General features: G+C 44.0%; 1 protein-coding gene across 1 annotated transcript in view; it reads right to left on the minus strand.

Annotated features, from left to right (window-relative positions):
• ylpm1 (YLP motif containing 1) overlaps positions 1-27363 on the minus strand; it is a 56295-nt gene that overhangs the window by 22540 nt on the left and 6392 nt on the right. The window contains exons 5-20 of the mRNA XM_046299208.1: positions 26317-26855; positions 25203-26083; positions 23303-25046; positions 20141-20285; positions 18050-18191; positions 16644-16739; positions 16321-16501; positions 15762-15788; positions 11129-11331; positions 7779-7945; positions 7310-7372; positions 6633-6752; positions 5608-5784; positions 5308-5391; positions 4874-4957; positions 2986-3063 (exon numbers count right to left, since the gene is read on the minus strand). Of these exons, the coding sequence (XP_046155164.1) occupies positions 2986-3063; positions 4874-4957; positions 5308-5391; positions 5608-5784; positions 6633-6752; positions 7310-7372; positions 7779-7945; positions 11129-11331; positions 15762-15788; positions 16321-16501; positions 16644-16739; positions 18050-18191; positions 20141-20285; positions 23303-25046; positions 25203-26083; positions 26317-26855 (4731 nt within the window). The remainder of the gene's footprint in view (positions 1-2985; positions 3064-4873; positions 4958-5307; positions 5392-5607; positions 5785-6632; positions 6753-7309; positions 7373-7778; positions 7946-11128; positions 11332-15761; positions 15789-16320; positions 16502-16643; positions 16740-18049; positions 18192-20140; positions 20286-23302; positions 25047-25202; positions 26084-26316; positions 26856-27363) is intronic.

Here is a 27363-nt window from a genome sequence, read left to right on the forward strand (position 1 = left end):
TCTATATGTAATCTTATTTGTATTTTTTACCCCTTAACCTTGGTTAGCGCGCGCTGCGACCGGCACGCCACTGGTATCGCTGGTGCGCGATGAGACAAAGATTTCCCTACCGGCCAAACCCTCCCTTACCCGGACGACGCTAGGCCAATTGTGCGTCGCCCCACGGACCTCCCGGTCGCGGCCGGTTATGACAGAGCCTGGGCGCGGACCCAGAGTCTCTGGTGGCACAGCTGGCGCTGCCCTTAACCACACCACAACCTTTTTTTAAAATATATATATATATGTATGTGGGAAATCCCACTGCATCTGTATCCTTGTGTTGTATTGAACATATAGGACAGTGAAGGAACAACAGGAAAGGCCCGAGTCAGAAGGATTGTGGGTTGGATTCTCTGAACAAAAACTTGTGGTCAACTAACCACTAAATCACTACTAGTAAACTACCACTAGACCCACACACTACTTCCTCGAGGACAACTAACCACTAGACCCACACACTACTTCCTCGAGGTCAACTAACCACTAGACCCACACACTACTTCCTCGAGGACAACTAACCACTAGACCCACACACTACTTCCTCGAGGTCAACTAACCACTAGACCCACACACTACTTCCTCGAGGTCAACTAACCACTAGACCCACACACTACTTCCTCGAGGACAACTAACCACTAGACCCACACACTACTTCCTCGAGGACAACTAACCACTAGACCCACACACTACTTCCTCGAGGTCAACTAACCACTAGACCCACACACTACTTCCTCGAGGACAACTAACCACTAGACCCACACACTACTTCCTCGAGGTCAAATAACCACTAGACCCACACACTACTTCCTCGAGGACAACTAACCACTAGACCCACACACTACTTCCTCGAGGTCAAATAACCACTAGACCCACACACTACTTCCTCGAGGACAACTAACCACTAGACCCACACACTACTTCCTCGAGGTCAACTAACCACTAGACCCACACACTACTTCCTCGAGGTCAACTAACCACTAGACCCACACACTACTTCCTCGAGGTCAACTAACCACTAGACCCACACACTACTTCCTCGAGGACAACTAACCACTAGACCCACACACTACTTCCTCGAGGACAACTAACCACTAGACCCACACACTACTTCCTCGAGGACAACTAACCACTAGACCCACACACTACTTCCTCGAGGACAACTAACCACTAGACCCAACACACTACTTCCTCGAGGACAACTAACCACTAGACCCACACACTACTTCCTCGAGGACAACTAACCACTAGACCCACACACTACTTCCTCGAGGTCAACTAACCACTAGACCCAACACACTACTTCCTCGAGGACAACTAACCACTAGACCCAACACACTACTTCCTCAATTTTGATCACGTTGCCAAATCTCACGATCTTCCTCATTCTGGTACGCTTGCATTTTATATCCCTGTATAGGAAGTTTGACTTGGGTTTATAACTTTATGAAGTTCTCATTAATATTATGAGATATTTTGGATCAATTTGACTAATCTCAGCACAATGGAGGACAGTTTCGACCAAACAAGACCAAATTAAAAACATCAAGTTTTTGACATCAACAAAACATCAACATCAACATCACTTCTGGGTAGTAAAAAAACCCAACAAAAAAAATAAATATAGCTTATAAATAAATAAATAATATATGCCATTTAGCAGACGCTTTTATCCAAAGCGACTTACAGTCATGTGTGCATACATTCTATGTATGGGTGGTCCCGGGAATCGAACCCACTACCCTGGCGTTACAAGCGCCATTGCTCTACCAACTGAGCCACAGAAGGACCGCCTACTTAGCAAAGAGCAATTCCTCTAGCAAGAAGTTGGCTAAGACTGTCAGAGGGAAACAAGCTACAATTTACAGCTCTTACACAAAAATACATACAATATCATTTTCGCAAACTCAGTATTATTCCAAACTCATAGTGTGGTAATATATATATAAAAACACAGGAAAATTACATTTTTGACTGCACTGGGACTTTAAGTAAACAATAAATATACTGCTGTAGCTGCAATACTGGCCCAAGGGCTTTTGTCAGCAAGTCACTCACTGTACCTGCAAGCAACCGAGCATTTCTTCTCACTGCCATGACACCATATCAAAATGTACCGATGTGTTTCTGGTGGAGGGCTCTCCAACCCTGTTCCTGGAGACCTACCGTCCTAGCGCACCTGGCATACGGGGCGGCAGGGTAGCCAAGTGGTTAGAGTGGAGGGGCGGCAGGGTAGCCAAGTGGTTAGAGCGTTGGACTAATAACCGGAAGGTTGCGAGTTCAAACCCTTGAGCTGTCAAGGTACAAATCTGTCGTTCTGCCCCTGAACAGGCAGTTAACCCACTGTTCCTAGGCCGTCATTGAAAATAATAATTTATTCTTAACTGACTTGCCTGGTTAAATAAAGGTAAGATTTGAATAAGGAGGGTAGGGTAGGGTCTCCAGGAACAGGGTTGGAGAGTCCTGCTCTAGTCGATATGAGGGATCAGTAGATCTCTTTAAGGACAATAACAGATAAAGGCTAGCTGACTGGGTCCTACCTTAATAACAGACATAAAGGCTAGCTGACCGGGTCCTACCTTAATAACAGATAAAGGCTAGCTGACTGGGTCCTACCTTAATAACAGATAAAGACTAGCTGACTGGGTCCTACCTTAATAACAGATAAAGACTAGCTGACTGGGTCCTACCTTAATAACAGATAAAGGCTAGCTGACTGGGTCCTACCTTAATAACAGATAAAGGCTAGCTGACTGGGTCCTACCTTAATAACAGATAAAGACTAGCTGACTGGGTCCTACCTTAATAACAGATAAAGACTAGCTGACTGGGTCCTACCTTAATAACAGATAAAGGCTTGCTGACTGGGTCCTACCTTAATAACAGATAAAGACTAGCTGACTGGGTCCTACCTTAATAACAGATAAAGGCTTGCTGACTGGGTCCTACCTTAATATCTTCCTCCTCCTCCTCCTTCTTGGGCTCCTTCAGCGGCTCGTCATCAGGATTTAAGTCTTCCATCTCAACCTTTAAAACACAAAATGTTTCCATTGAATTTCACTTTTTAAAATATATATATAATTTTAAATGCCATTAGGTAGGTAGAATTAATATTATATAATAAAAATAATAAAAAACTTTACAACCACACAAGTTGCGATACTGAAATAGTAGTGCCAACAGGTACTACACATGTTTTAATAAGAGAGGACAAGGTTCACTCTTATAACAGGAACCCATTATATAAGCGCTCAATAAAAAAAGGTGCCACGTCTAGAATGTATCCCCTGTGTGGATGCTAGGTGAATTGGAACAGCACTAGGCTGCATTCCAAATGAACCTCCCCTGTGTGGATGCTAGGTGAATTGGAACAGCATTAGGCTGCATTCCAAATGAACCTCCCCTGTGTGGATGCTAGGTGAATTGGAACAGCACTAGGCTGAATTCCAAATGAAGCTCCCCTGTGTGGATGCTAGTTGAATTGGAACAGCATTAGGCTGCATTCCAAATGAACCTCCCCTGTGTGGATGCTAGTTGAATTGGAACAGCACTAGGCTGCATTCCAAATGAACCTCCCCTGTGTGGATGCTAGGTGAATTGGAACAGCATTAGGCTGCATTCCAAATGAACCTCCCCTGTGTGGATGCTAGGTGAATTGGAACAGCATTAGGCTGCATTCCAAATGAACCTCCCCTGTGTGGATGCTAGATGAATTGGAACAGCATTAGGCTGCATTCCAAATGAACCTCCCCTGTGTGGATGCTAGGTGAATTGGAACAGCATTAGGCTGCATTCCAAATGAACCTCCCCTGTGTGGATGCTAGGTGAATTGGAACAGCATTAGGCTGCATTCCAAATGAACCTCCCCTGTGTGGATGCTAGGTGAATTGGAACAGCATTAGGCTGCATTCCAAATGAACCTCCCTGTGTGGATGCTAGGTGAATTGGAACAGCATTAGGCTGCATTCCAAATGAACCTCCCCTGTGTGGATGCTAGGTGAATTGGAACAGCACTAGGCTGCATTCCAAATGAACCTCCCCTGTGTGGATGCTAGGTGAATTGGAACAGCATTAGGCTGCATTCCAAATGAACCTCCCCTGCATCCCATTTCCCCGTAACACGGTGGAGCCTCTTGGGCCGTGAGCCTCATACTTTCTGTTTTGGTCCACTAGCTTCACAAACAATATTTCTGGTTATTGAAAATTATATTTGACAGTGATTTAGATTGGTACAATGATTCCTCTTCACTATTCAGTGCTTGTTTTTTTTCTCACAAACTGAAATTGAGTGAGCAGTGTACAATTCTATCGACCAGGAAATGACAGAGCAATTTCTACATTGGCCACTAGATAACACAGCCAAAGTCAAAACAGCTTTGTCTTTTTTTTACAACAAATACCACTCTGGTCGGGAGAACTCAAAAAGGCAAATATCCCAGCCGATAGGCAAATATCCCAGCCGATAGGCAAATATCCCAGCCGATAGGCAAATATCCCAGCCGATAGGCAAATATCCCAGCCGATAGGCAAATATCCCAGCCAATAGGCAAATATCCCAGCCAATAGGCAAATATCCCAGCCAATAGGCAAATATCCCAGCCAATAGGCAAATATCCCAGCCAATAGGCAAATATCCCAGCCAATAGGCAAATATCCCAGCCAATAGGCAAATATCCCAGCCAATCACAATACTGACGGGTTGTGAAATACCGTGAAACACTAATTTCACCACTACTGCCGATATTCAAACAAATCCTATGTGTAGCACCTTTAACGCCCCTAACGGGTATAAAAACCAAGATGTCAACATATTGCGACATGTTCCCGTGCCACATACCTCCTCAATAGCAGCGTCCTGAAGCAGGGAACGGACATCCAGCCGCACCATGTGCCGTGGAGACGACTCCCAGTTACTGGACATCTAAACGGACAGAAAACAGAAATAGAAAACAGTACTGGAATAAAAAACACAATATATTGCCATTAATTACTCTAAAAAAATAAAAAACACAATATATTGCCATTAATTACTCTAAAAAAATAAAAAACACAATATATTGCCATTAATTACTCTCAAAAAAAAAGAAAAATACTATACAGATACAAGAAAATAAATAGACAATTTACATTTACATTTAAGTCATTTAGCAGACGCTCTTATCCAGAGCGACGTATGGTCTACCACTGTCGTTATCAATGCCTTGATATATATGACCCCTGAATCCATTAAAATGTGTAAGAGCTCTGACTCGAGGACACTCAGTACACTACCTTTTGAATATCTTTCATCTTCCGTCCGTGGGCATTTCTTTTAGCACAAGTCTGATTGTCTGCAGTGATTTCAGCCAAGTATACCTGGTATAAAAATACATTTGACACGTTTCCACGTAATACATCAGGAAATGTATACGTTTTAATTCAGTTCGAATCTCCACACTAGTACACAACATCGAATAAAGTCATTCATTGGGCATGAATTCTAAAATGGTAAGCTAGTATGGACTAAGGAACGGTAGTATCGTTGTCTATCTGCATTTTTTTATATTTCAAGATATAAAAACGTCAACTCACCTCGAAGCCTTTAGTCTTGGCAGCACTCCAGAACTGATCAAAGTATTTAACCCGGTCATTGATAGCGTCGATGATGATGAAAGGGAAGAAGCCGTCGTCTAGGGTCTTCCTGAATGTTTTCAGCATGCTGTTCCTGTACGTGTCTTCCATCTCCGCTTCGTACTCGTATTCCAGACACTGACAAAAAAAACAAAAAAAAAAACAATTTATGATACAAAATAAACACGTGTTCAAATATTTAATTATAAACTGGGTGGTGCGAGCCCTGAATGCTGATTGGCTGAAAGCCGTGGTATATCAGACCGTATAAAAACGGACAAAACATGTATTTTTACTGCTCTATTTACATTGCTAACCCGTTTATAACAGCAATAAGACACCCCGGGGGTTTGTGACTTACGCCCAATATACCACGGCTAAGGGCAGTGTCCAGGCACTCCGCGTTGCGCATAAGAACCGGCCCTTATCCGTGGTATATTTGCCCATATTCCACGGCTAAGGGCTGTGTCCAGGCACTCCGCGTTGCGCATAAGAAACGGCCCTTAGCCGTGGTATATTGGCCCATATACCACGGCTAAGGGCAGTGTCCAGGCACTCCGCGTTGCGCATAAGAACCTTAGCCGTGGTATATTGGCCCATATACCACACCCCCTTCGGTGAGTTATTGCTTAATGAAAACACCATAGCCTAAATGGGGCCCATTTGCTTCACGTATTACAATAGCTCCAGTGAGACACCATATTACACACGGGCAAGTTTTCTTAAGGCCTACAGTCATCTCCTACAGAGAGATAGTATTTCACTAAAAACTGCTCTCGTGTAGAATGCCTTATGCGCCACATATAGCAGGAACACACACACACACACACACACACACACACACACACACACACACACACACACACACACACACACACACACACACACACACACACACACACACACACACACACACACACACACACACACACACACACACACACACACACGTTTAAGTCAGTCAGAAAGCAAACAGAAGGACACACCTTGAGTTTGACTCGTTTCCCTGTTTCTGGGTCCTTCTCCACCTTCTCCACCTCCGTCATGAAGTAGTCATCTAACCCCAGCACTCTGGGTGGAGCCCCTCCACACTCCACCTCCTTGTCCTTAACTCACGCAACAACATTTAACATTTTAGTCAGTTAGCAGACACTCTTATCCAGAGACACTTACAGGTATAGTGTACTCATCTTAAAAAATAAAAAAAAGTAGCTAGATGAGACAACCCCCTTTCACAGTCACAGTAAGCAAAACTTCCTGAATAAAGCCGCTAGCAGAAAAGTCAAGAGCTAGTAACGACAAGGTATTTCAGTGAGAGAAGGCAGCGCTCGAGACGTTTCAGGGAAGACGACGACTACGAGTGGTGCAGGTTAGAAATGGATAGCAGCGTGCGTTTAAGACGAGCGGCGCAGGTATTTAGGTTAACCCGATCCACCATCCCGAGCGTCGCTCTCTCGTAGCTCTCGAGATCAGGATGGTGGAACGAGGCTAGGTAGTTGACCGTTGTGAAAGAACTCTGGGATATCTATACTATATTATTATATCTGGGAAAACAGGAAACGCGGGACAGGAGAGAACATTTCATCCCAGACAAGTTATTATTACCACAACAGAACAGCCACGTTGGAAGATACAGGAAGTACTGTATTTAGGTTCCACTCACCCGTATCAGCTTGGCCACATGGCTTTTTCCACTTCCTGGTAGGCCTCTCATTATGATGACGATCTGAGAAACATCAGAGGTTATGGAACTCACTCATACACGAGACATGCATCTGGGGATATGAGATCTGTCTACTCTTGTTGTACTTGTATTGGCCTAGAAGGTTGAGGATGTTATTATCCTGGCAACGCATTTCTTAATTGTCACCGAGAGGTATAAATAAAGTTTTATTGAAGTGAATGAGGAAGTAGTGTATTTAAAGTTGTATTGAAGTGAATGAGGAAGTAGTGTATTTAAAGTTGTATTGAAGTGAATGAGGAAGTAGTGTATTTAAAGTTGTATTGAAGTGAATGAGGAAGTACTGTATTTAAAAGTTGTATTGAAGTGAATGAGGAAGTACTGTATTTAAAAGTTGTATTGAAGTGAATGAGGAAGTAAGATGATTGAGCGAGAAGTCATTAATTTGCACCCTTTCTGGACGAGTGTCTCGGCCCGGCAGTTTGAGAAGGTCCTCCACGTTCTTGGTCTCCGGTTTCTTCTCCATCCTGGAAGGAGGAGCAGTCGGTGGGGGGGGAGGAGGGTGGGACGACGTGGGGCCTCCTGCTCCTCTCTCCTCTGGGTAACTCCTCCGTTCACCTAGACCACAAGACAGGACAGTCAGTGCAAAGCAAAAAAAAGAGAAACCTGTCGCAATTTTACTTTAAAACCGAAAGGCATGAAAAGACAAGCAAACTGAAAATTAGTAGGACAATGGAAGTTGCTTTCACAAACACCATTTTGATTGTTAAAACCAACGCGTTTTTCGGCATGTACACTACCGGTTAAAAGTTTTAGAAAACCTACTCATTCAAGGGTTTTTCTTTATTTGTACTATTTTCTACATTGTAGAATAATAGTGAAGACATTAAAACTATGAAATGACACATATGGAATCATGTAGTAACCAAAAAAGTGTAAAACAAATCAAAATATATGTTTTATATTTAAGATTCTTCAAATTGCCACCCTTTGCACACTGTTGGCATTCTCTCAACCAGCTTCATGAGGTAGTCACCTGGAATGCATTTCAATTAACAGGTTTTCCTTCTGAAAGGCTGATTTGTGGAATTTCTTTACTTCTTAATGTGTTTGAGCCAATCAGTTGTGTTGTGACATGGTAGGGGTGGTATACAGAATATAGCCCTATTTGATAAAATACCAAGACCATATTATGGTAAGAACAGCTCAAATAAGCAAAGAGAAACCACAGTTCATCATTACTTTAAGACATGAAGGTCAGTCAACACAGAACATTTCAAGAACTTTGAAAGTTTCTTTCAGAGCAGTCGCAAAAACCATCAAGCGCTATGATGAAACTGGCTCTAAAGAGGACCGCCACAGGAAAGGAAGACCCAGAGATACCTCTGCTACAGAGGTTAAGTTCATTGGAGTTACCAGCCTCGGAAATTACAGCCCAAATAAATGCTTCAGAGTTCAAGTAACAGACACATCTCAACATTAATTGTTCAGAGGAGACTGAGTGAATCAGTCCTTCATGGTCGAATTGCTGCAAAGAAACCACTACTAAAGGACACCAATAAGAAGAAGAGACTTGCTTGGGCCAAGAAACACGAGCAATGGACAATAGACCGGTGGAACTCTGTCCTTTCTGATGAGTCCAAATTGGAGATTTTTGGTTCCAACTGCTGTGTCTTTGTGAGACGCGCTGTGGGTGATCTCTGCATGTGTATTTCCCACCGTGAAGCATGGAGGAGGAGGTGTGATGGTGAGGGGGTACTTTGCTGGTGACACTGTCGGTGACTTATTTATAATTAAAAAGGCACACTTAACCAGCATGGCTGCCACAGTATTCTGCAGCGATACATCATTCCATCTGGTCTGCACTTTGTGGGACTATCATTTGTTTTTCAACAGGACAATGATCCAAAACACACCTCCAGCCTGTGTAAGAGCTATTTGAGAGTGATGGAGTGCTGCATCAGATGACCTGGCCTCCACAATCACCCAACCTCAACCCAATTGAGGTGGTTTGGATGAGTTGGTCCGCAGAGTGAAGGAATTGCTGTAAACAACTGCTCAGCATATATGGGAACTCCATCAAGACTGTTGGAAAAGTATTCCAGGTGAAGCTGGTTGAGAGAATGCCAAGAGTGTGCAAAGATGTCAGCAAGGCAATGTTACGCAGGTACTATTTAATGAAGCTGCCAGTTGAGGACTTGTGGGGGCGTCTGTTTCTCAAACTAGACACTAATGTACTTGTCCTCTTGCTCGTTCTACTCTGGTTCGAGACAGTTTGTGCTGTTCTGTGAAGGGAGTAGTACACAACGTTGTACCAGATCTTCAGTTTCTTGGCAATTTCTCACATGGAATAGCCTTCATTTCTCAGAACAAGAATAGACTGACGAGTTTCAGAAGAAAGTGCTTTGGTTTCTGACCATTTTGAGCCTGTAATCAATCCCACAAATGCTGATGCTCCAGATACTAAAACTAGTCTAAAGAAGGCCAGTTTTGTTGCCTCTTTAAATCAGGACAACAGTTTTCAGCTGTGCTAACATAATTGCAAAAGGGTTTTCTAACGATCAGTTATCCCTTTAAAATGATCAACTTGGATTAGCTAACACAACGTGCCATTGGAACATAGGAGTGATGGTTGCTGATAATTGGCCCCTATGTAGATATTCCATTAAAAAATGTATCCGTTTCCAGCTACAATAGTCATTTACAACATTAACAATTTCTACACTATATTTCTGATCGATCTGATTATATTTTAATGGACAAAACATGTGCTTTTCTTTCAAAAACCATTTATAAGTCACCCCAAACTTTTGAAAGGGAGTGTATGTTTGTTAGAGACCGCAGTACATAGCATGTCTTACCATATGTTTGTTAGAGACCGCAGTACATAGCATGTCTTAGCATATGTTTGTTAGAGACCGCAGTACATAGCATGTCTTAGCATATGTTTGTTAGAGACCGCAGTACATAGCATGTCTTAGCATATGTTTGTTAGAGACCGCAGTACATAGCATGTCTTAGCATATGTTTGTTAGAGGCCGCAGTACATAGCATATGTTTGTTAGAGACCGCAGTACATAGCATGTCTTAGCATATGTTTGTTAGAGACCGCAGTACATAGCATGTCTTACCATATGTTTGTTAGAGACCGCAGTACATAGCATGTCTTAGCATATGTTTGTTAGAGACCGCAGTACATAGCATGTCTTAGCATATGTTTGTTAGAGACCGCAGTACATAGCATGTCTTACCATATGTTTGTTAGAGACCGCAGTACATAGCATGTCTTACCATATGTTTGTTAGAGACCGCAGTACATAGCATGTCTTAGCATATGTTTGTTAGAGACTGCAGTACATAGCATATGTTTGTTAGAGACCGCAGTACATAGCATGTCTTAGCATATGTTTGTTAGAGACTGCAGTACATAGCATGTCTTAGCATATGTTTGTTAGAGACCGCAGTACATAGCATGTCTTAGCATATGTTTGTTAGAGACCGCAGTACATAGCATGTCTTAGCATATGTTTGTTAGAGACCGCAGTACATAGCATGTCTTAGCATATGTTTGTTGGAGACCGCAGTACATAGCATGTCTTAGCATATGTTTGTTAGAGACCGCAGTACATAGCATGTCTTAGCATATGTTTGTTAGAGGCCGCAGTACATAGCATGTCTTAGCATATGTTTGTTAGAGACCGCAGTACATAGCATGTCTTAGCATATGTTTGTTAGAGACCGCAGTACATAGCATGTCTTAGCACATGTTTGTTAGAAACCGCAGTACATAGCATGTCTTACCATATGTAGAGGCACCATGGTCGTAGCGCTCAGGCCCACGTTCAGGCCCGCGCTCGAACGGAGGTCTGTCATAACCCCCAGGTCTTCCATAAGTATCCTCTCTGTCTCTACTGGTCCGGCTGCCCTCCCTCTCCCTCATGTCTCTGTCCCTGTAGCCCAGGCGAAGTGGTGGGGGACCGGGGCGAGGATGGCCTGGGGGTTGTCTGGAGAGATAAGAGAGACACACGATGAAAACCCCTCAGAACACAGCATATCTGGACCGGTAGTTACAAAATAGTAAAAAGAAAAAAAAGAAAATGGGGTTGCTGATCTTGGATCAGTTCCGCCTTTTAGATCATAATGAATATGATAATATGGACAAGGAGGACCTGATCCTAGATCAGCACTCCTAACTCTTAGATCATAATGAACAGTGTGGTATAATACCAGCTGGACTAGTCACAGTGTGGTATAATACCAGCTGGACTAGTCACAGTGACAGTGTGGTATAATACCAGCTGGACTAGTCACAGTGTGATATAATACCAGCTGGACTAGTCACAGTGTGGTATAATACCAGCTGGACTAGTCACAGTGTGGTATAATACCAGCTGGATAAGTCACAGTGTGGTATAATACCAGCTGGATTAGTCACAGTGTGGTATAATACCAGCTGGACTAGTCACAGTGTGGTATAATACCAGCTGGACTAGTCACAGTGTGATATAATACCAGCTGGACTAGTCACAGTGTGGTATAATACCAGCTGGACTAGTCACAGTGACAGTGCGATATAATACCAGCTGGACTAGTCACAGTGACAGTGCGATATAGTACCAGCTGGACTAGTCACAGTGACAGTGTAATATAATACCAGCTGGACTAGTCACAGTGTGGTATAATACCAGCTGGACTAGTCACAGTCACAGTGTGATATAATACCAGCTGGACTAGTCACAGTGTGGTATAATACCAGCTGGACTAGTGACAGTGTGATATAATACCAGCTGGACTAGTCACAGTGTGGTATAATACCAGCTGGATAAGTCACAGTGTGGTATAATACCAGCTGGACTAGTCAGTGTGGTATAATACCAGCTGGATTAGTCACAGTGTGGTATAATACCAGCTGGACTAGTCACAGTGTGATATAATACCAGCTGGACTAGTCACAGTGTGGTATAATACCAGCTGGACTAGTCACAGTGTGGTATAATACCAGCTGGACTAGTCACAGTGTGATATAATACCAGCTGGACTAGTCACAGTGTGGTATAATACCAGCTGGATTAGTCACAGTGTGGTATAATACCAGCTGGACTAGTCACAGTGTGATATAATACCAGCTGGACTAGTCACAGTGTGGTATAATACCAGCTGGACTAGTCACAGTGTGGTATAATACCAGCTGGACTAGTCACAGTGTGGTATAATACCAGCTGGACTAGTCACAGTGACAGTGTGGTATAATACCAGCTGGACTAGTCACAGTGACAGTGTGGTATAATACCAGCTGGACTAGTCACAGTGTGGTATAATACCAGCTGGACTAGTCACAGTCACAGTGTGATATAATACCAGCTGGACTAGTCACAGTGTGATATAATACCAGCTGGACTAGTCACAGTGTGGTATAATACCAGCTGGACTAGTCACAGTGTGATATAATACCAGCTGGACTAGTCACAGTGTGGTATAATACCAGCTGGACTAGTCACAGTGTGATATAATACCAGCTGGACTAGTCACAGTGTGGTATAATACCAGCTGGACTAGTCACAGTGTGGTATAATACCAGCTGGACTAGTCACAGTGTGGTATAATACCAGCTGGACTAGTGACAGTCACAGTGTGGTATAATACCAGCTGGACTAGTCACAGTGTGGTATAATACCAGCTGGACTAGTCACAGTGTGGTATAATACCAGCTGGACTAGTCACAGTGTGGTATAATACCAGCTGGACTAGTCACAGTGTGGTATAATACCAGCTGGACTAGTCACAGTGTGATATAATACCAGCTGGACTAGTCACAGTGTGGTATAATACCAGCTGGACTAGTCACAGTGTGGTATAATACCAGCTGGACTAGTCACAGTGACAGTGTGGTATAATACCAGCTGGACTAGTCACAGTGACAGTGTGGTATAATACCAGCTGGACTAGTCACAGTGTGGTATAATACCAGCTGGACTAGTCACAGTGACAGTGTGGTATAATACCAGCTGGACTAGTCACAGTGTGCTATAATACCAGCTGGACTAGTCACAGTGACAGTGTGGTATAATACCAGCTGGACTAGTCACAGTGTGGTATAATACCAGCTGGAATAGTCACAGTGACAGTGTGGTATAATACCAGCTGGACAAGTCACAGTCACACAGTGTGATATAATACCAGCTGGACTAGTCACAGTGTGGTATAGTACCAGCTGGACTAGTCACAGTGTGGTATAATACCAGCTGGAATAGTCACAGTGACAGTGTGGTATAATACCAGCTGGACTAGTCACAGTGTGCTATAATACCAGCTGGACTAGTCACAGTGTGGTATAATACCAGCTGGACTAGTCACAGTGTGGTATAATACCAGCTGGACTAGTCACAGTGACAGTGTGGTATAATACCAGCTGGACTAGTCACAGTGTGCTATAATACCAGCTGGACTAGTCACAGTGACAGTGTGCTATAATACCAGCTGGACTAGTCACAGTGTAATATAATACCAGCTGGACTAGTCACAGTGTGGTATAATACCAGCTGGACTAGTCACAGTGTGCTATAATACCAGCTGGACTAGTCACAGTGTGCTATAATACCAGCTGGACTAGTCACAGTGTGATATAATACCAGCTGGAATAGTCACAGTGTGGTATAATACCAGCTGGACTAGTCACAGTCACACAGTGTGATATAATACCAGCTGGACTAGTCACAGTCACAGTGTGATATAATACCAGCTGGACTAGTCACAGTGTGGTATAATACCAGCTGGACTAGTCACAGTCACACAGTGTGATATAATACCAGCTGGACTAGTCACAGTGTGGTATAATACCAGCTGGACTAGTCACAGTCACAGTGTGATATAATACCAGCTGGACTAGTCACAGTGTGATATAATACCAGCTGGACTAGTCACAGTCACAGTGTGATATAATACCAGCTGGACTAGTCACAGTCACACAGTGTGATATAATACCAGCTGGACTAGTCACAGTGTGGTATAATACCAGCTGGACTAGTCACAGTGTGATATAATACCAGCTGGACTAGTCACAGTGTGGTATAATACCAGCTGGACTAGTCACAGTGTGATATAATACCAGCTGGACTAGTCACAGTGTGATATAATACCAGCTGGACTAGTCACAGTGTGATATAATACCAGCTGGACTAGTCACAGTGTGGTATAATACCAGCTGGATTAGTCACAGTGTGGTATAATACCAGCTGGACTAGTCACAGTGTGATATAATACCAGCTGGACTAGTCACAGTGTGGTATAATACCAGCTGGACTAGTCACAGTGACAGTGACAGTGTGGTATAATACCAGCTGGACTAGTGACAGTCACAGTGTGATATAATACCAGCTGGACTAGTGACAGTGACAGTGTGGTATAATACCAGCTGGACTAGTCACAGTGTGGTATAATACCAGCTGGACTAGTCACAGTGTGGTATAATACCAGCTGGACTAGTCACAGTGTGGTATAATACCAGCTGGACTAGTCACAGTGTGGTATAATACCAGCTGGACTAGTCACAGTGTGATATAATACCAGCTGGACTAGTCAGTGTGGTATAATACCAGCTGGACTAGTCACAGTGTGGTATAATACCAGCTGGACTAGTCACAGTCACAGTGTGGTATAATACCAGCTGGACTAGTCACAGTGTGATATAATACCAGCTGGACTAGTCACAGTGTGATATAATACCAGCTGGACTAGTCACAGTGTGGTATAATACCAGCGACTAGTGGACTAGTGTGGTATAATACCAGCTGGACTAGTCACAGTGTGATATAATACCAGCTGGACTAGTCACAGTGTGATATAATACCAGCTGGACTAGTCACAGTGTGATATAATACCAGCTGGACTAGTCACAGTGTGGTATAATACCAGCTGGACTAGTCACAGTCACAGTGTGATATAATACCAGCTGGACTAGTCACAGTGTGATATAATACAGTGTGCTATAATACCAGCTGGACTAGTCACAGTGTGATATAATACCAGCTGGACTAGTCACAGTGTGGTATAATACCAGCTGGACTAGTCACAGTGTGGTATAATACCAGCTGGACTAGTCACAGTGTGGTATAATACCAGCTGGACTAGTCACAGTGTGGTATAATACCAGCTGGACTAGTCACAGTGTGGTATAATACCAGCTGGACTAGTCACAGTGACAGTGTGGTATAATACCAGCTGGACTAGTCACAGTGTGATATAATACCAGTGTGGTATAATACCAGCTGGACTAGTCACAGTGTGGTATAATACCAGCTGGACTAGTCACAGTGTGGTATAATACCAGCTGGACTAGTCACAGTGACAGTGTGGTATAATACCAGCTGGACTAGTCACAGTGACAGTGTGGTATAATACCAGCTGGACTAGTCACAGTGACAGTGTGGTATAATACCTGTCATCAACATCCATGGAGTGTTTGCTTGAAGCAGCAAGAACAGAACACAAAAACAAAATGTTACACATGTACTGCCTCTTGGTAGTTCTACATAGCACTGTCACACAGTTCTGTACTGCCTCTTGGTAGTTCTACATAGCACTGTCACACAGTTCTGTGCTGCCTCTTGGTAGTTCTACATAGCACTGTCACACAGTTCTGTACTGCCTGTTGGTAGTTCTACATAGGACTGTCACACAGTTCTGTACTGCCTGTTGGTAGTTCTACATAGGACTGTCACACAGTTGCATTAACAAGAACAGAAGACAAATTCATTAGTGGAGCCTGTAGTTATCACACACACACACACACACACACACACACACACACACACACACACACACACACACACACACACACACACACACACACACACACACACACACACACACACACACACACACACACACACACACACACACACACACACACACACACAGGCGTTGTTATACCCATAGCAATATCATGTATTATTCAATAATCGAGTTTAATCTCCACTAAATGTAACCAGGTATACCTGTCATCTCGAGGCGGATAGCGCTCCCTCTCGTATCGTTCTCTTTCAAAGTCCATGGGAGCTTTCTCTCTGTACATCTCCCTCTCCCTGCTGTACTCCCTGCGCTCCATGTAGGGGCTCACCGGTCGTCTGTCGTAGTACAGGTCTCTGTGGTAGGGGTCTCTCAGGGGGCCCAGTAGTTCTATAGGGGGAAAGGAGGTTATCGTTGATGCCATTTAAGCAGTCACTTTTACCCAAAGCGACATACAGAATTAGCTGCTACCTGCAAAACCACTGTTAGTAGCTTTCAAAAACAATCACCATGCAAAAAATAAACAAGTCACCTTTTTCATAGCTCCTCTCCCTGTCGGGTAAGGGATCAGGCCTCAACACAATCCTCTCACCGTAAGAGATTCGCTCCACCGTGGCAGCACCCAGGTCTGGATAGCAACATGGAAATGTGGGGGTCAATGTCTTGGGGAGGGAAAACACACGCACACACACACACACACACACACACACACACACACACACACACACACACACACACACACACACACACACACACACACACACACACACACACACACACACACACACACACACACACACTACAAGTACCTGGAGCGGCAGGTAGTCTAGTGGTTAGAGCGTTGGACTAGTAACCGAAAGGTTGCAAGATCGAATCCCCGAGCTGACAATCTGTAAAAATCTGTCTTTCTGCCCCTGAACAAGGCAGTTAACCCACTGTTCCCTAGGCCGTCATTGAAAATAAGAATTTGTTCTTAACTTACATGCCTAGTTAAATAAAGGTGTGTGTATAAGGTAGTTGTTGTGAAATTGTTAGATCACTTGTTAGATATTACTGCATTGTCGGAACTAGAAGCACAAGCATTTCGCTGCATTAACATCTGCTAACCATGTGTATGTGACCATGAGGTATAACATTAACATCTGCTAACCATGTGTATGTGACCATAACATTAACATCTGCTAACCATGTGTATGTGACCATGAGGTATAACATTAACATCTGTTAACCATGTGTATGTGACCATGAGGTATAACATTAACATCTGTTAACCATGTGTATGCGACCATAACATTAACATCTGCTCACCATGTGTATGTATAACATTAACATCTGCTAACCATGTGTATGTGACAAATACAATTTGATTTGATTTGTATAATAGAAAAATAAACGAGGCAACGGCGTGTTTCGGAAGCAGTTTCAGGTCTATAGGTTTTAAAGATAGAGATAACCGTGTGGCTTGTGTGTTTCCAATGAGCATCCTTTAGTTACCTTTAGTTACCATTTATATATTTTTACAGAAGCTATTCCATTTTTAACATCAGTCAATTAAAAGAAGTACAGATTTCCTAAAACAAATTCCAATACGCATTCACGCATCCAATTCTCTTTAATGCTTTTCAATAAGGGCCATTTGGAATTGGAACAGGAATTTAGAATACTTTCTGAATTGTATGGAATTGGAACAGGAATTTAGAATACTTTCTGAATTGGATGGAATTGGAACAGGAATTTAGAATATTTTTCTGAATTGAATGGAATTGGAACAGAAATTTAGAACACTTTCTGAATTGAATGGAATTGGAACAGGAATTTAGAACACTTTCTGAATTGAATGGAATTGGAACAGGAATTTAGAACACTTTCTGAATTGAATGGAATTGGAACAGGAACTGACCCCAACACTGCTTCCTATTACCATGTTACTTTCCCTACCATGTCCATGTCCATAGTCGACAGTCTTCGGGATGACTGGTGCGTTGGGGACTGGAGGTACGGAGGACATGTACCCAGTATCTTGAGTGTCTCCCCACATCACTGTTTTTGCAGCAGTTGAGTTAGAAATGAGATTGGTCGCCTGGGGTGGAGAAACAGTGATGTGGGTTAACACCTTTAAAAAACATGGGTAAATATCTCTAATTTACAGAGCATGTGGGTTAACACCTTTAAAAAACATGGGTAAATATCTCTAATTTACAGAGCATGTGGGTTAACACCTTTAAAAAACATGGGTAAATATCTTATTTACAGAGCATGTGGGTTAACACCTTTAGAAATGGGTAACTATTTCTTATTTACAGAGCATGTGGGTTAACACCTTTAGAAATGGGTAAATATCTCTCATTTACAGAGCATGTGGGTTAACACCTTTAGAAATGGGTCAATATCTATCATTTGAAACTAGAAATAAAATAAGAAGAGTTATAAATATGTATGTGACCTGGAAATGACAACGGACAATAATTAAAGTGGTCTTCTTCAAATATATTGTTGGACTATAACCAGGTTTATATCCATATTACCACCAGGTTGAACAACATTATAACCAGGTCTATAACCAACTATTATATTATAACCAGGTCTATAACCAACCATTATAACCACCATTATAACCACCTATTATAACCACCTATTATAACCACCTATTATAACCACCTATTATAACCAACATTATAACCAACTATTATAACCAACTATTATAACCAACTATTATAACCAACATTATAACCAACATTATAACCAACATTATAACCAACATTATAACCAACATTATAACCAACATTATAACCAACATTATAACCAACATTATAACCAACATTATAACCAACATTATAACCAACATTATAACCAACTATTATAACCAACATTATAACCAACTATTATAACCAACATTATAACCAACATTATAACCAACTATTATAACCAACTATTATAACCAACTATTATAACCAACATTATAACCAACATTATAACCAACTATTATAACCAACATTATAACCAACATTATAACCAGGTTACAACCAACATTATAACCAACATTATAACCAACATTATAACCAACATTATAACCACACATTATAACCAACATTATAACCAACATTATAACCACACATTATAACCACACATTATAACCAACATTATAACCAACTATTATAACCAACTATTATAACCAACGTTACAACCAACATTATAACCAACTATTATAACCAACATTATAACCAACATTATAACCAACATTATAACCAACATTATAACCAACATTATAACCAACATTATAACCAACATTATAACCAACTATTATAACCAACATTATAACCAACTATTATAACCAACATTATAAACAGGTTTATAACCAACATTATAACCAACATTATAACCAACATTATAACCAACATTATAACCAACATTATAACCAACATTATAACCAACATTATAACCAACATTATAACCAACATTATAACCAGGTTTATAACCAGGTTTATAACCAGGTTTATAACCAGGTTTATAACCAACATTATAACCAGGTTTATAACCAACATTATAACCAGGTTTATAACCAACATTATAACCAGGTTTATAACCAACATTATAACCAACATTATAACCAGGTTTATAACCAACATTATAACCAGGTTTATAACCAACATTATAACCATAAATTCCCTGGTTTATAACCAACATTATAACCATAACAAGCAGCAGACCTGGAACCCTCTAAACCAGGATTTCTGGAAAACCAGGCAATTTATTCAAAGTTCCCAGGATTTTGCAACCCTATATACAAATACACATACATATATACACACACACACACATATATTATATATATATATATATATATATAATTACTTGAATAAACAGCTTGAAAGAAAATACACAAAACTGTACTATGTCAAACAGATGCCTATAGATTTACCTGCAGCTAAATTCTATATGTAAATGCCAAACAGTTACATTCTATATTTTATGTAAAATATATACATTTGATTTAGTCATATTTTATATCAACAGGATGTGGTTGTTTACCTGCAGGGCACTCCGGACCTCAGGGGGGATCTCCAGCCCCAGTAGCCCAGCAGGGAGCTCCGTCTTCGGGTCAGACGTGATGGATAGGGCCTCTCCCTCGGTGAAATTCTCCTGCATTTCTCTGTTCAGTACCAGAGAAACAGACCTACATTGTATTTAAAGTGCTGTGTGATTCATTTGCTAATATGCATGTACAGAGTAGCCTGGAATCCCGAACCTATTTTGTGCCAACATTCCTCTCCGTGTACTCCAAAAATGGTATCACAAAAGGGTGGCAATGAGTAGAATGATAGAACAATCAGACAGGTACTCAGGCTACATACAGAGGTCTCTCACAAAAAAAAAAGATGTGAAAAATGGCATTTCAAAAAATATATACAATGCCAGTCAAATTTGGACACACCTACTCATTCATGTGAATAATAGTGAAGACTATGTGCACAGTTTTCATCAAGGCAAAGGGTGGCTACTTCTGAGAACCTCAAATATAAAATATATTTTGGATTTGTTTAACACTTTTGTTTGGTTACATGATTCCATATGTGTTATTTCATGGTTTTGATGTCTTCACTATTTTTCTACAATGTAGAACATAGTACAAATAAAGAAAAACCAAAAATATTCAGACCTCTGGACTAAAATGGTTTCGATTGTTTTCCCCCCTCATCAATCTACACACAATACCCCATAATGACATCACAATACCCCATAATGACATCACAATACCCCATAATGACATCACAATACCCCATAATGACATCACAATACCCCATAATGACATCACAATACCCCATAATGACATCACAATACCCCATATTGATTGTGATTTTTTGTGTTGTTGAAATACCCAGTGGTAGAAAAAGTACCCAAATGTCATACTTGAGTAAAAGTAAAGATTCTTTCATAGGAAATGACTCAAGTAAAAGTGAAAGTCACCCAGTAAAATACTACTTAAGTAAAAGTCTAAAAGTATTTGGTTTTAAATATAATTAAGTGTCAAAAGAAAATATAATTGATAAAATGTACTTAAGTATCAAAAGTACAAGTATAAATCATTTCAAATTCCTTATATTAAAGCAAACCAGACCACTACATTTTCTAGCTTTAAAAAAAAATGTATTTACGGATAGCCAGGGGCACGCTCCAACTGTCAAAGATCATTTACAAATGGAGCATGTGTTGTGTGAGTCTGCCAGATCAGAGGCAGTAGGGATGACCAGGGTTCTCTTGATAAGTGGGTGAATTAGACATTTTTCCTGCCCTGCTAAGCCTTCAAAATGTAACGAGTTGGGTGACAGGGAAAATGTATGGAGTAATAAGTACATTATTTTCTTTAGGAATGTAGTGAAGTAAAAGTTTTACAAAATATTAATAGTAAAATACAGATACCCAAGAAAACTACTTAAGATGAACTTTCAAGTACTTTTACTTAAGTACTTTGCACCAAATGGAAAACCTCCTTCCTTATGTATTCAGACCCTTTGCTATGAGAATTGAAATTGAGCTGGTACATTACCGCTTCCATTGCTTCCATAATGACATCACAATACACCATAATGACATCACAATACACCATAATGACATCACAATGAGACTTAATATTGAGCTCGAGTGCATCCTGTTTCCGTTGATCATCCTTGAGATGTTTCTACAACTTGATTGGTGTCCACTTGTGGTAAATTCAATTGGATTGGACATGATTTGGAAAGGCACACACCTGTCTATATAAGGTCCCACAGTTGACAGTACATGTCAGAGCAAAAACAAAGCCATGATGTCGAAGGAATTGTCCGTAGAGCTCCGAGACAGGATTGTGTCAAGGCACAGATCTGGGGAAGGGTACCAAAACATTTCTGCAGCATTGAAGTTTCCTAAGAACACAGTGGCTTCCATCATTCTTAAATGGAAGAAGTTTGGAACCACCAAGACTCTTCCTAGAGCTGGCCGCCCGACCAAACTGAGCAGAAGAGAAGGGCCTTGGTCAGGGAGGTGACCAGGAGAACCTTCCAGAAGGACAACCATCTCTGCAGCACTCCACCAATCAGGCATTTATGGTAGAGTGGCCAGACAGAAGCCACTCCTCAGCAAAAGGCCCATAACAGCCCGCTTGGAGTTTGCCAAAAGGCACCTAAAGGACTCACAGACCATGAGAAACAAGACTCTCTGGTCAGATGAAACCAAGATTGAACTCTTTGGCCTGAATGCCAAGCGTCACGTCTGGAGGAAGCCTGGCACCATCCCTACGGTGAAGCATGGTGGTGGCAGTATTATGCTATTGGGATGTTTTTCAGCGGCAGGAACTGGGAGACTAGTCAGGATTGAGGGTAAGATGAACAGAGCTAAAGTAAAGAGATCCTTGATGAAAACCTGCTCCAGAGCACTCAGGACCTCAGACTGGGGTGAAGGTTCACCTTCCAACAGGACAACGACCCTAAGCACACAGCCAAGACAATGCAGGAGTGGCTTCAGGACAAGTCTGAGTGGCCCAGCCAGAGTCTGGACTTGAACCTGATCGAACATCTCTGGAGACCTGAAAATATCTGTGCAGCGACGCTCCCCATCCAACCTGACATAGTTGGAGAGGATCTGCAGGGAAGAATGGGAGACACTCCCCAAATACAGGTGTACCAAGCTTGTAGCGTCATACCCAAGAAAACTCAAGGCTGTAATTTCTGCCAAAAGTGCATCAACAAAGTACAGAGTAAAGGGTCTGAATACTTATTGTAAATGTGGTATTTCAGGCGATTTTTTTTATACATTTGCAAAAATATCTTAAATAGTTTTTGCTTTGTCATTATGGGGTATTGTGTATAGATTGATGAGATTTCAAAAATTATATTTTTTTCATCCATTTTAGATTAAGGCTGTAACGTAACAAAATGTGGGAAAAGTCAAGGGGTCTGAATACTTTCCAAATGTAATGTATAGCATGATATATATTGATATATAGTTTGATATATATTGTGGTCATTAAAAAATGACAAGGTTTCACCAAGACAGTTTCTATCTTACATACACATCTCTTAGGGTTGGGGTCAATTCCATTTCAATTCCAGGCAATTACAAAAGTAAACCAAATTGCAATTCCACATTTTCCTCGTTGAAAAGCGAGAATTGAAGAGAATTGGAATTGAACCCAATCCTGATATCTCTATAATTTACCTGATAAGCTTCAGCTCATGGGCAGCTTTTAGGATGATCTCATGTTGTCGTTGTGACAGAGCCAGTATGCCCGGTCCAGTTCCCTGTGAGGCTGGTTCCTGAGAACTGTCTGGTCCAGTAGTGGGAGGAGCAAGGGCCTGGGAAGGGGTGGGTGGAGGGATACCTAGATCTGATCTAGGTGGCTCGGCTCGTCCGTCGTAGTTGGGCCTATGCTCCTCAAAATCCGAGGGGTAGTTTCTCTCCGGAAGGGGCGGTCTTGATCTCTCCCACTCTGGAGGTGGCAAGTAGGGGGATTCATTGTGCCTGTAAGGAGGGTCGTCCGGGTAGTCGCGACTTTGTAGCTTGCCTCCTCTTCCGTGCTCTTCTCCCTCATAGGCGTATGGAGGACGGTCTCTGTCTCCCTCGTAGGCATATGGAGGACGGTCTTGGTCCCTCTCATCAGTCCACTCGTCCTCTCTGAAGCGGTCTGGGGGAGGGTAGGGAGGATAGTCTCTCTCTGGTAGTGGTCCTCCTCTCTCCCTGTCCCACTCCCCACCACGAGGAGGCTCATGGGGATAATACTCCTCCTCGCGGTCATAATCATGTGGCGGGCGCTTCGGCCAGTCACGCAGTGGCAGCGGCCTTCCATACCTGTCATCATCAGGACCACCAAACTCCTCCCCGTACCCATCATGGGGGTACCCCTCCATCTCCTCGTGTGGCTGCTGCATCATGCCCCGGGCCCTGCCCATCGGGGCTCCCCGAGGGCCCATCGGACGCCTCCTCATCCCCCCTCGCTCCATCATCATCTCAAGGGGAGGCGGACCTCTTGGCCCGACTCTGCCGTGGTTGGGGGGTCGTCCTGGGCCCGGGGGCCAGCCAAGGTCCCTATCCGTGTCGTGATATGGAGGATGATCACCAGGTCCCATCAGATCTCTGTCCATCATCTCTCTAGGTGGAGGAGGTCGCCCCCTCATGTCTCGCTCCATCATATCGTGGTGCATGGGCGGCCCTCTGGGGTTGTAGTCTCGATGCAGCGGGGGTCCCAGAGGGTCCATGTCATCGTGAGGCCCCATGGGGGATCCTAGAGGGTCATGGGTGTCCATGGCTCCGCGAGGAGGAGGAAGGGGGCGTCTGGGACCCCCCTGGTGCATGAAGCCGGGTCGTCCGCGTGGAGGGCGACTACGCCCAGGATGGAAGGGGGCTCGGGGGCCTCCTCTCATGCCATGAGGGGGCCTCCGGTCCATCCAGTAGGGATCTCCTTCCTCTCCCCAGTACTCTGGAGGTGGGGGCTCTGCTTCCTCCCAGTGGTGCCCGTCTAGAGGCTCTCCTCTCCCCATAGGGGGACCTCCCCTCCCTGGGTCTTCGTAGTAGTCCTCTGGAGAGTAGTAGTGCTCTTCAGGGACCCACATCTCCTCTTCAGGCAGAGGAGGACCTCCAGGTTTCTCCAGTGAAGGGTCCTGCTGCCAGTCCTCCTCTGGTCCTCCATGTTGTGATCTCATCTCTTCATGTGTAGGTCTGTAGTCGTAAGGAACCCCCTCCATGTCGTCCTCCGTCCTCCCACCTCCCAGGGGGACAGTGTTGGGACTGAAGTCTGGGATACCGGGCTGTTGTCCTCCACGTCCCCTCAGACCACCCCTTCCACCTCGCCCCCTCATTCCTCCATCCAACTCCCCTCGTCCTCTACCTCCCCTCATCCCTCCATCAAACTCCCCTCGTCCTCTACCCCCCCTCATCCCTCCATCCGCCTCCCCTCGTCCTCTACCTCCCCTCATCCCTCCATCAAACTCCCCTCGTCCTCTACCTCCCCTCATCCCTCCATCCATCTCCCCTCGTCCTCTACCTCCCCTCATCCCTCCATCCATCTCCCCTCGTCCTCTACCTCCCCTCATCCCTCCATCCGCCTCCCCTCGTCCTCTACCTCCCCTCATCCCTCCATCCATCTCCCCTCGTCCTCTACATCCCCTCATCCCTCCATCCATCTCCCCTCGTCCTCTACCTCCCCTCATCCCTCCATCCGCCTCCCCTCTTCCTCGGACAGGCCCTAGCGGCTGGCCACGTCCCATGGGCCCCGGAGGACCAGGAGGTTGGTTGATCATTGAGGCTGTCTTCGAAGGCTCCGGTCCGTGAGGCTTCGACCCCGGTGGTCCCTGAGGCCTGTTGTTGTTATTGACATTCTTCAATGGCCCATCCGGTCCACCTGGTTTGAAAGCGGTCTTAGCGGGGGAAGCGGTTTTCGGGGACACAGAGGCGTCGGTGGACACTTGGGGCTTGGTACCGGCAGGACCAGTAGGGCTCACCTTCTCCATGTTGACAGTGGATCCCTTACTAGCAGCAGCAGCAGCAGCAGCAGCAGCAGCGTCAGCTTCTGCCTTCGTCTGAGGGATGGGGTCATTTTGGACGAAGAAGCCATCCAGTGAGTCCACCATGTCCTCTGACATATCCTTCGGTTCTGCTCCTGGTTTCGCTGGCTCGGTAAGTTTATTACCAGGAGGCTTGGAGACCGCTGGCGTCTCAGTCTTACCCTGTGGTGGTTGTGTGTCTTTACTAGTGTCTGGTTTAGGCTGTGGGCCTATATGGGGAACTGGGGGACCAGGTGGTCTTCCAAAGCAGCCAGGGGGGTTGTTTTGTCTCGGGGGGGGCTGGTCGAACCGGGACCCCTGCTGCCCAAAGCGAGGCCCTGGTCCTCTGGGGCCAGGCTGGTCAAACCTCTGGCGCTGCTCGTTGAACCTGGGGCCTGGTGGAGCATTAAACCTCTGCTGCTGGTCAAACAGCGGGCCGTTCCCTCTCGGACCATCAAACCTTGAAAAGAAAAATCACATGTCTGTCAACAGCCTGTTTTTGGAAATTGCAACATTTTGTGTTTTGTTTTTTAATAACTATTGTCCAAAGCCACAATTATTTTCATTTATTAATTTAACCTCCAGATTGTCATGTTCAGGTACAAACATCATCTCTCTGGTCAAGAGGTTAGCCCCCATGTGAAACACAATCACACCGTTTCAATATCATTATGCCATGAGTACACAGGTTACCTTGGTCCTCTGGGGCTTTGGTAGTGTGGAGGCTGTCCTGGTGGTGGAACTGGTGATCTGGCCACACCTCTCCCTCCTGGGCCCGCCCCTCTCCCTCCTGGGCCCGCCCCTCTCCCTCCTGGGACCGCCCCTCTCCCTCCTGGGACCGCCCCTCTCCCTCCTGGGACCGCCCCTCTCCCTGGAGGTCCAGACAGGTTGTACTGCTCTGCCTGAGGCCCTTGGTGTGGTTCTCCTGTGGGGGTTCCCATGCGTTGGGCGTTTGAGGGGCCTTGCTGCCCTGGTCGAGGGCCCTGCAACATGGATCCAGAGGTGGTCGAGGGCTGGCTACCTGGCTGGGACGGCACGGACGGGCTCACCATGTGACCTTGTTGAATCTGCGAGTCCGGTCCAGATTGTGTGTACTGACCATATTGGTTGTACTGGTCCCCGTACGCTCCAGTACCATACCGGTCACTACTACCGTATTGATCAGCGCCGTACTGTCCACCGCCGCCGCCTCCGTACTGTTGCTGCGTGGCTCGCAGGGTGGTGACCCTCTCCTGCAACGAATCAATCAAATATATGACGACCCCTTTTTCCACATCAGCAGCGCCTTTACATGAAGCTGCCCTGGAGGTTTACTCAGTAACGTAAAACACTTCGGGAACTCTGCAGATAGAAACGCAACGACTACAGCTGAATCTAGTCCCTCATTGTATGCGACAGACGATCATATCTAAAAAAAAAATAATAAAAAGTCCTGTAACATTATATCCTACTGAATAGACTCCAGAGGGGGAGGGCCCCTCCTCTTCAGGTTGTACTGTACCTGTAGGTGTGCTGAGGTGGAGTTTGTCTGGTTGTACCTGTAGGTGTGCTGAGGTGGAGTTTGTCTGGTTGTACCTGTAGGTGTGCTGAGGTGGAGTTTGTCTGGTTGTACCTGTAGGTGTGCTGAGGTGGAGTTTGTCTGGTTGTACCTGTAGGTGTGCTGAGGTGGAGTTTGTCTGGTTGTACCTGTAGGTGTGCTGAGGTGGAGTTTGTCTGGTTGTACCTGTAGGTGTGCTGAGG

The sequence above is a fragment of the Oncorhynchus gorbuscha genome, linkage group LG14 (genome assembly GCF_021184085.1).
Source record: "Oncorhynchus gorbuscha isolate QuinsamMale2020 ecotype Even-year linkage group LG14, OgorEven_v1.0, whole genome shotgun sequence".
NCBI lineage: Eukaryota > Metazoa > Chordata > Actinopteri > Salmoniformes > Salmonidae > Oncorhynchus > Oncorhynchus gorbuscha.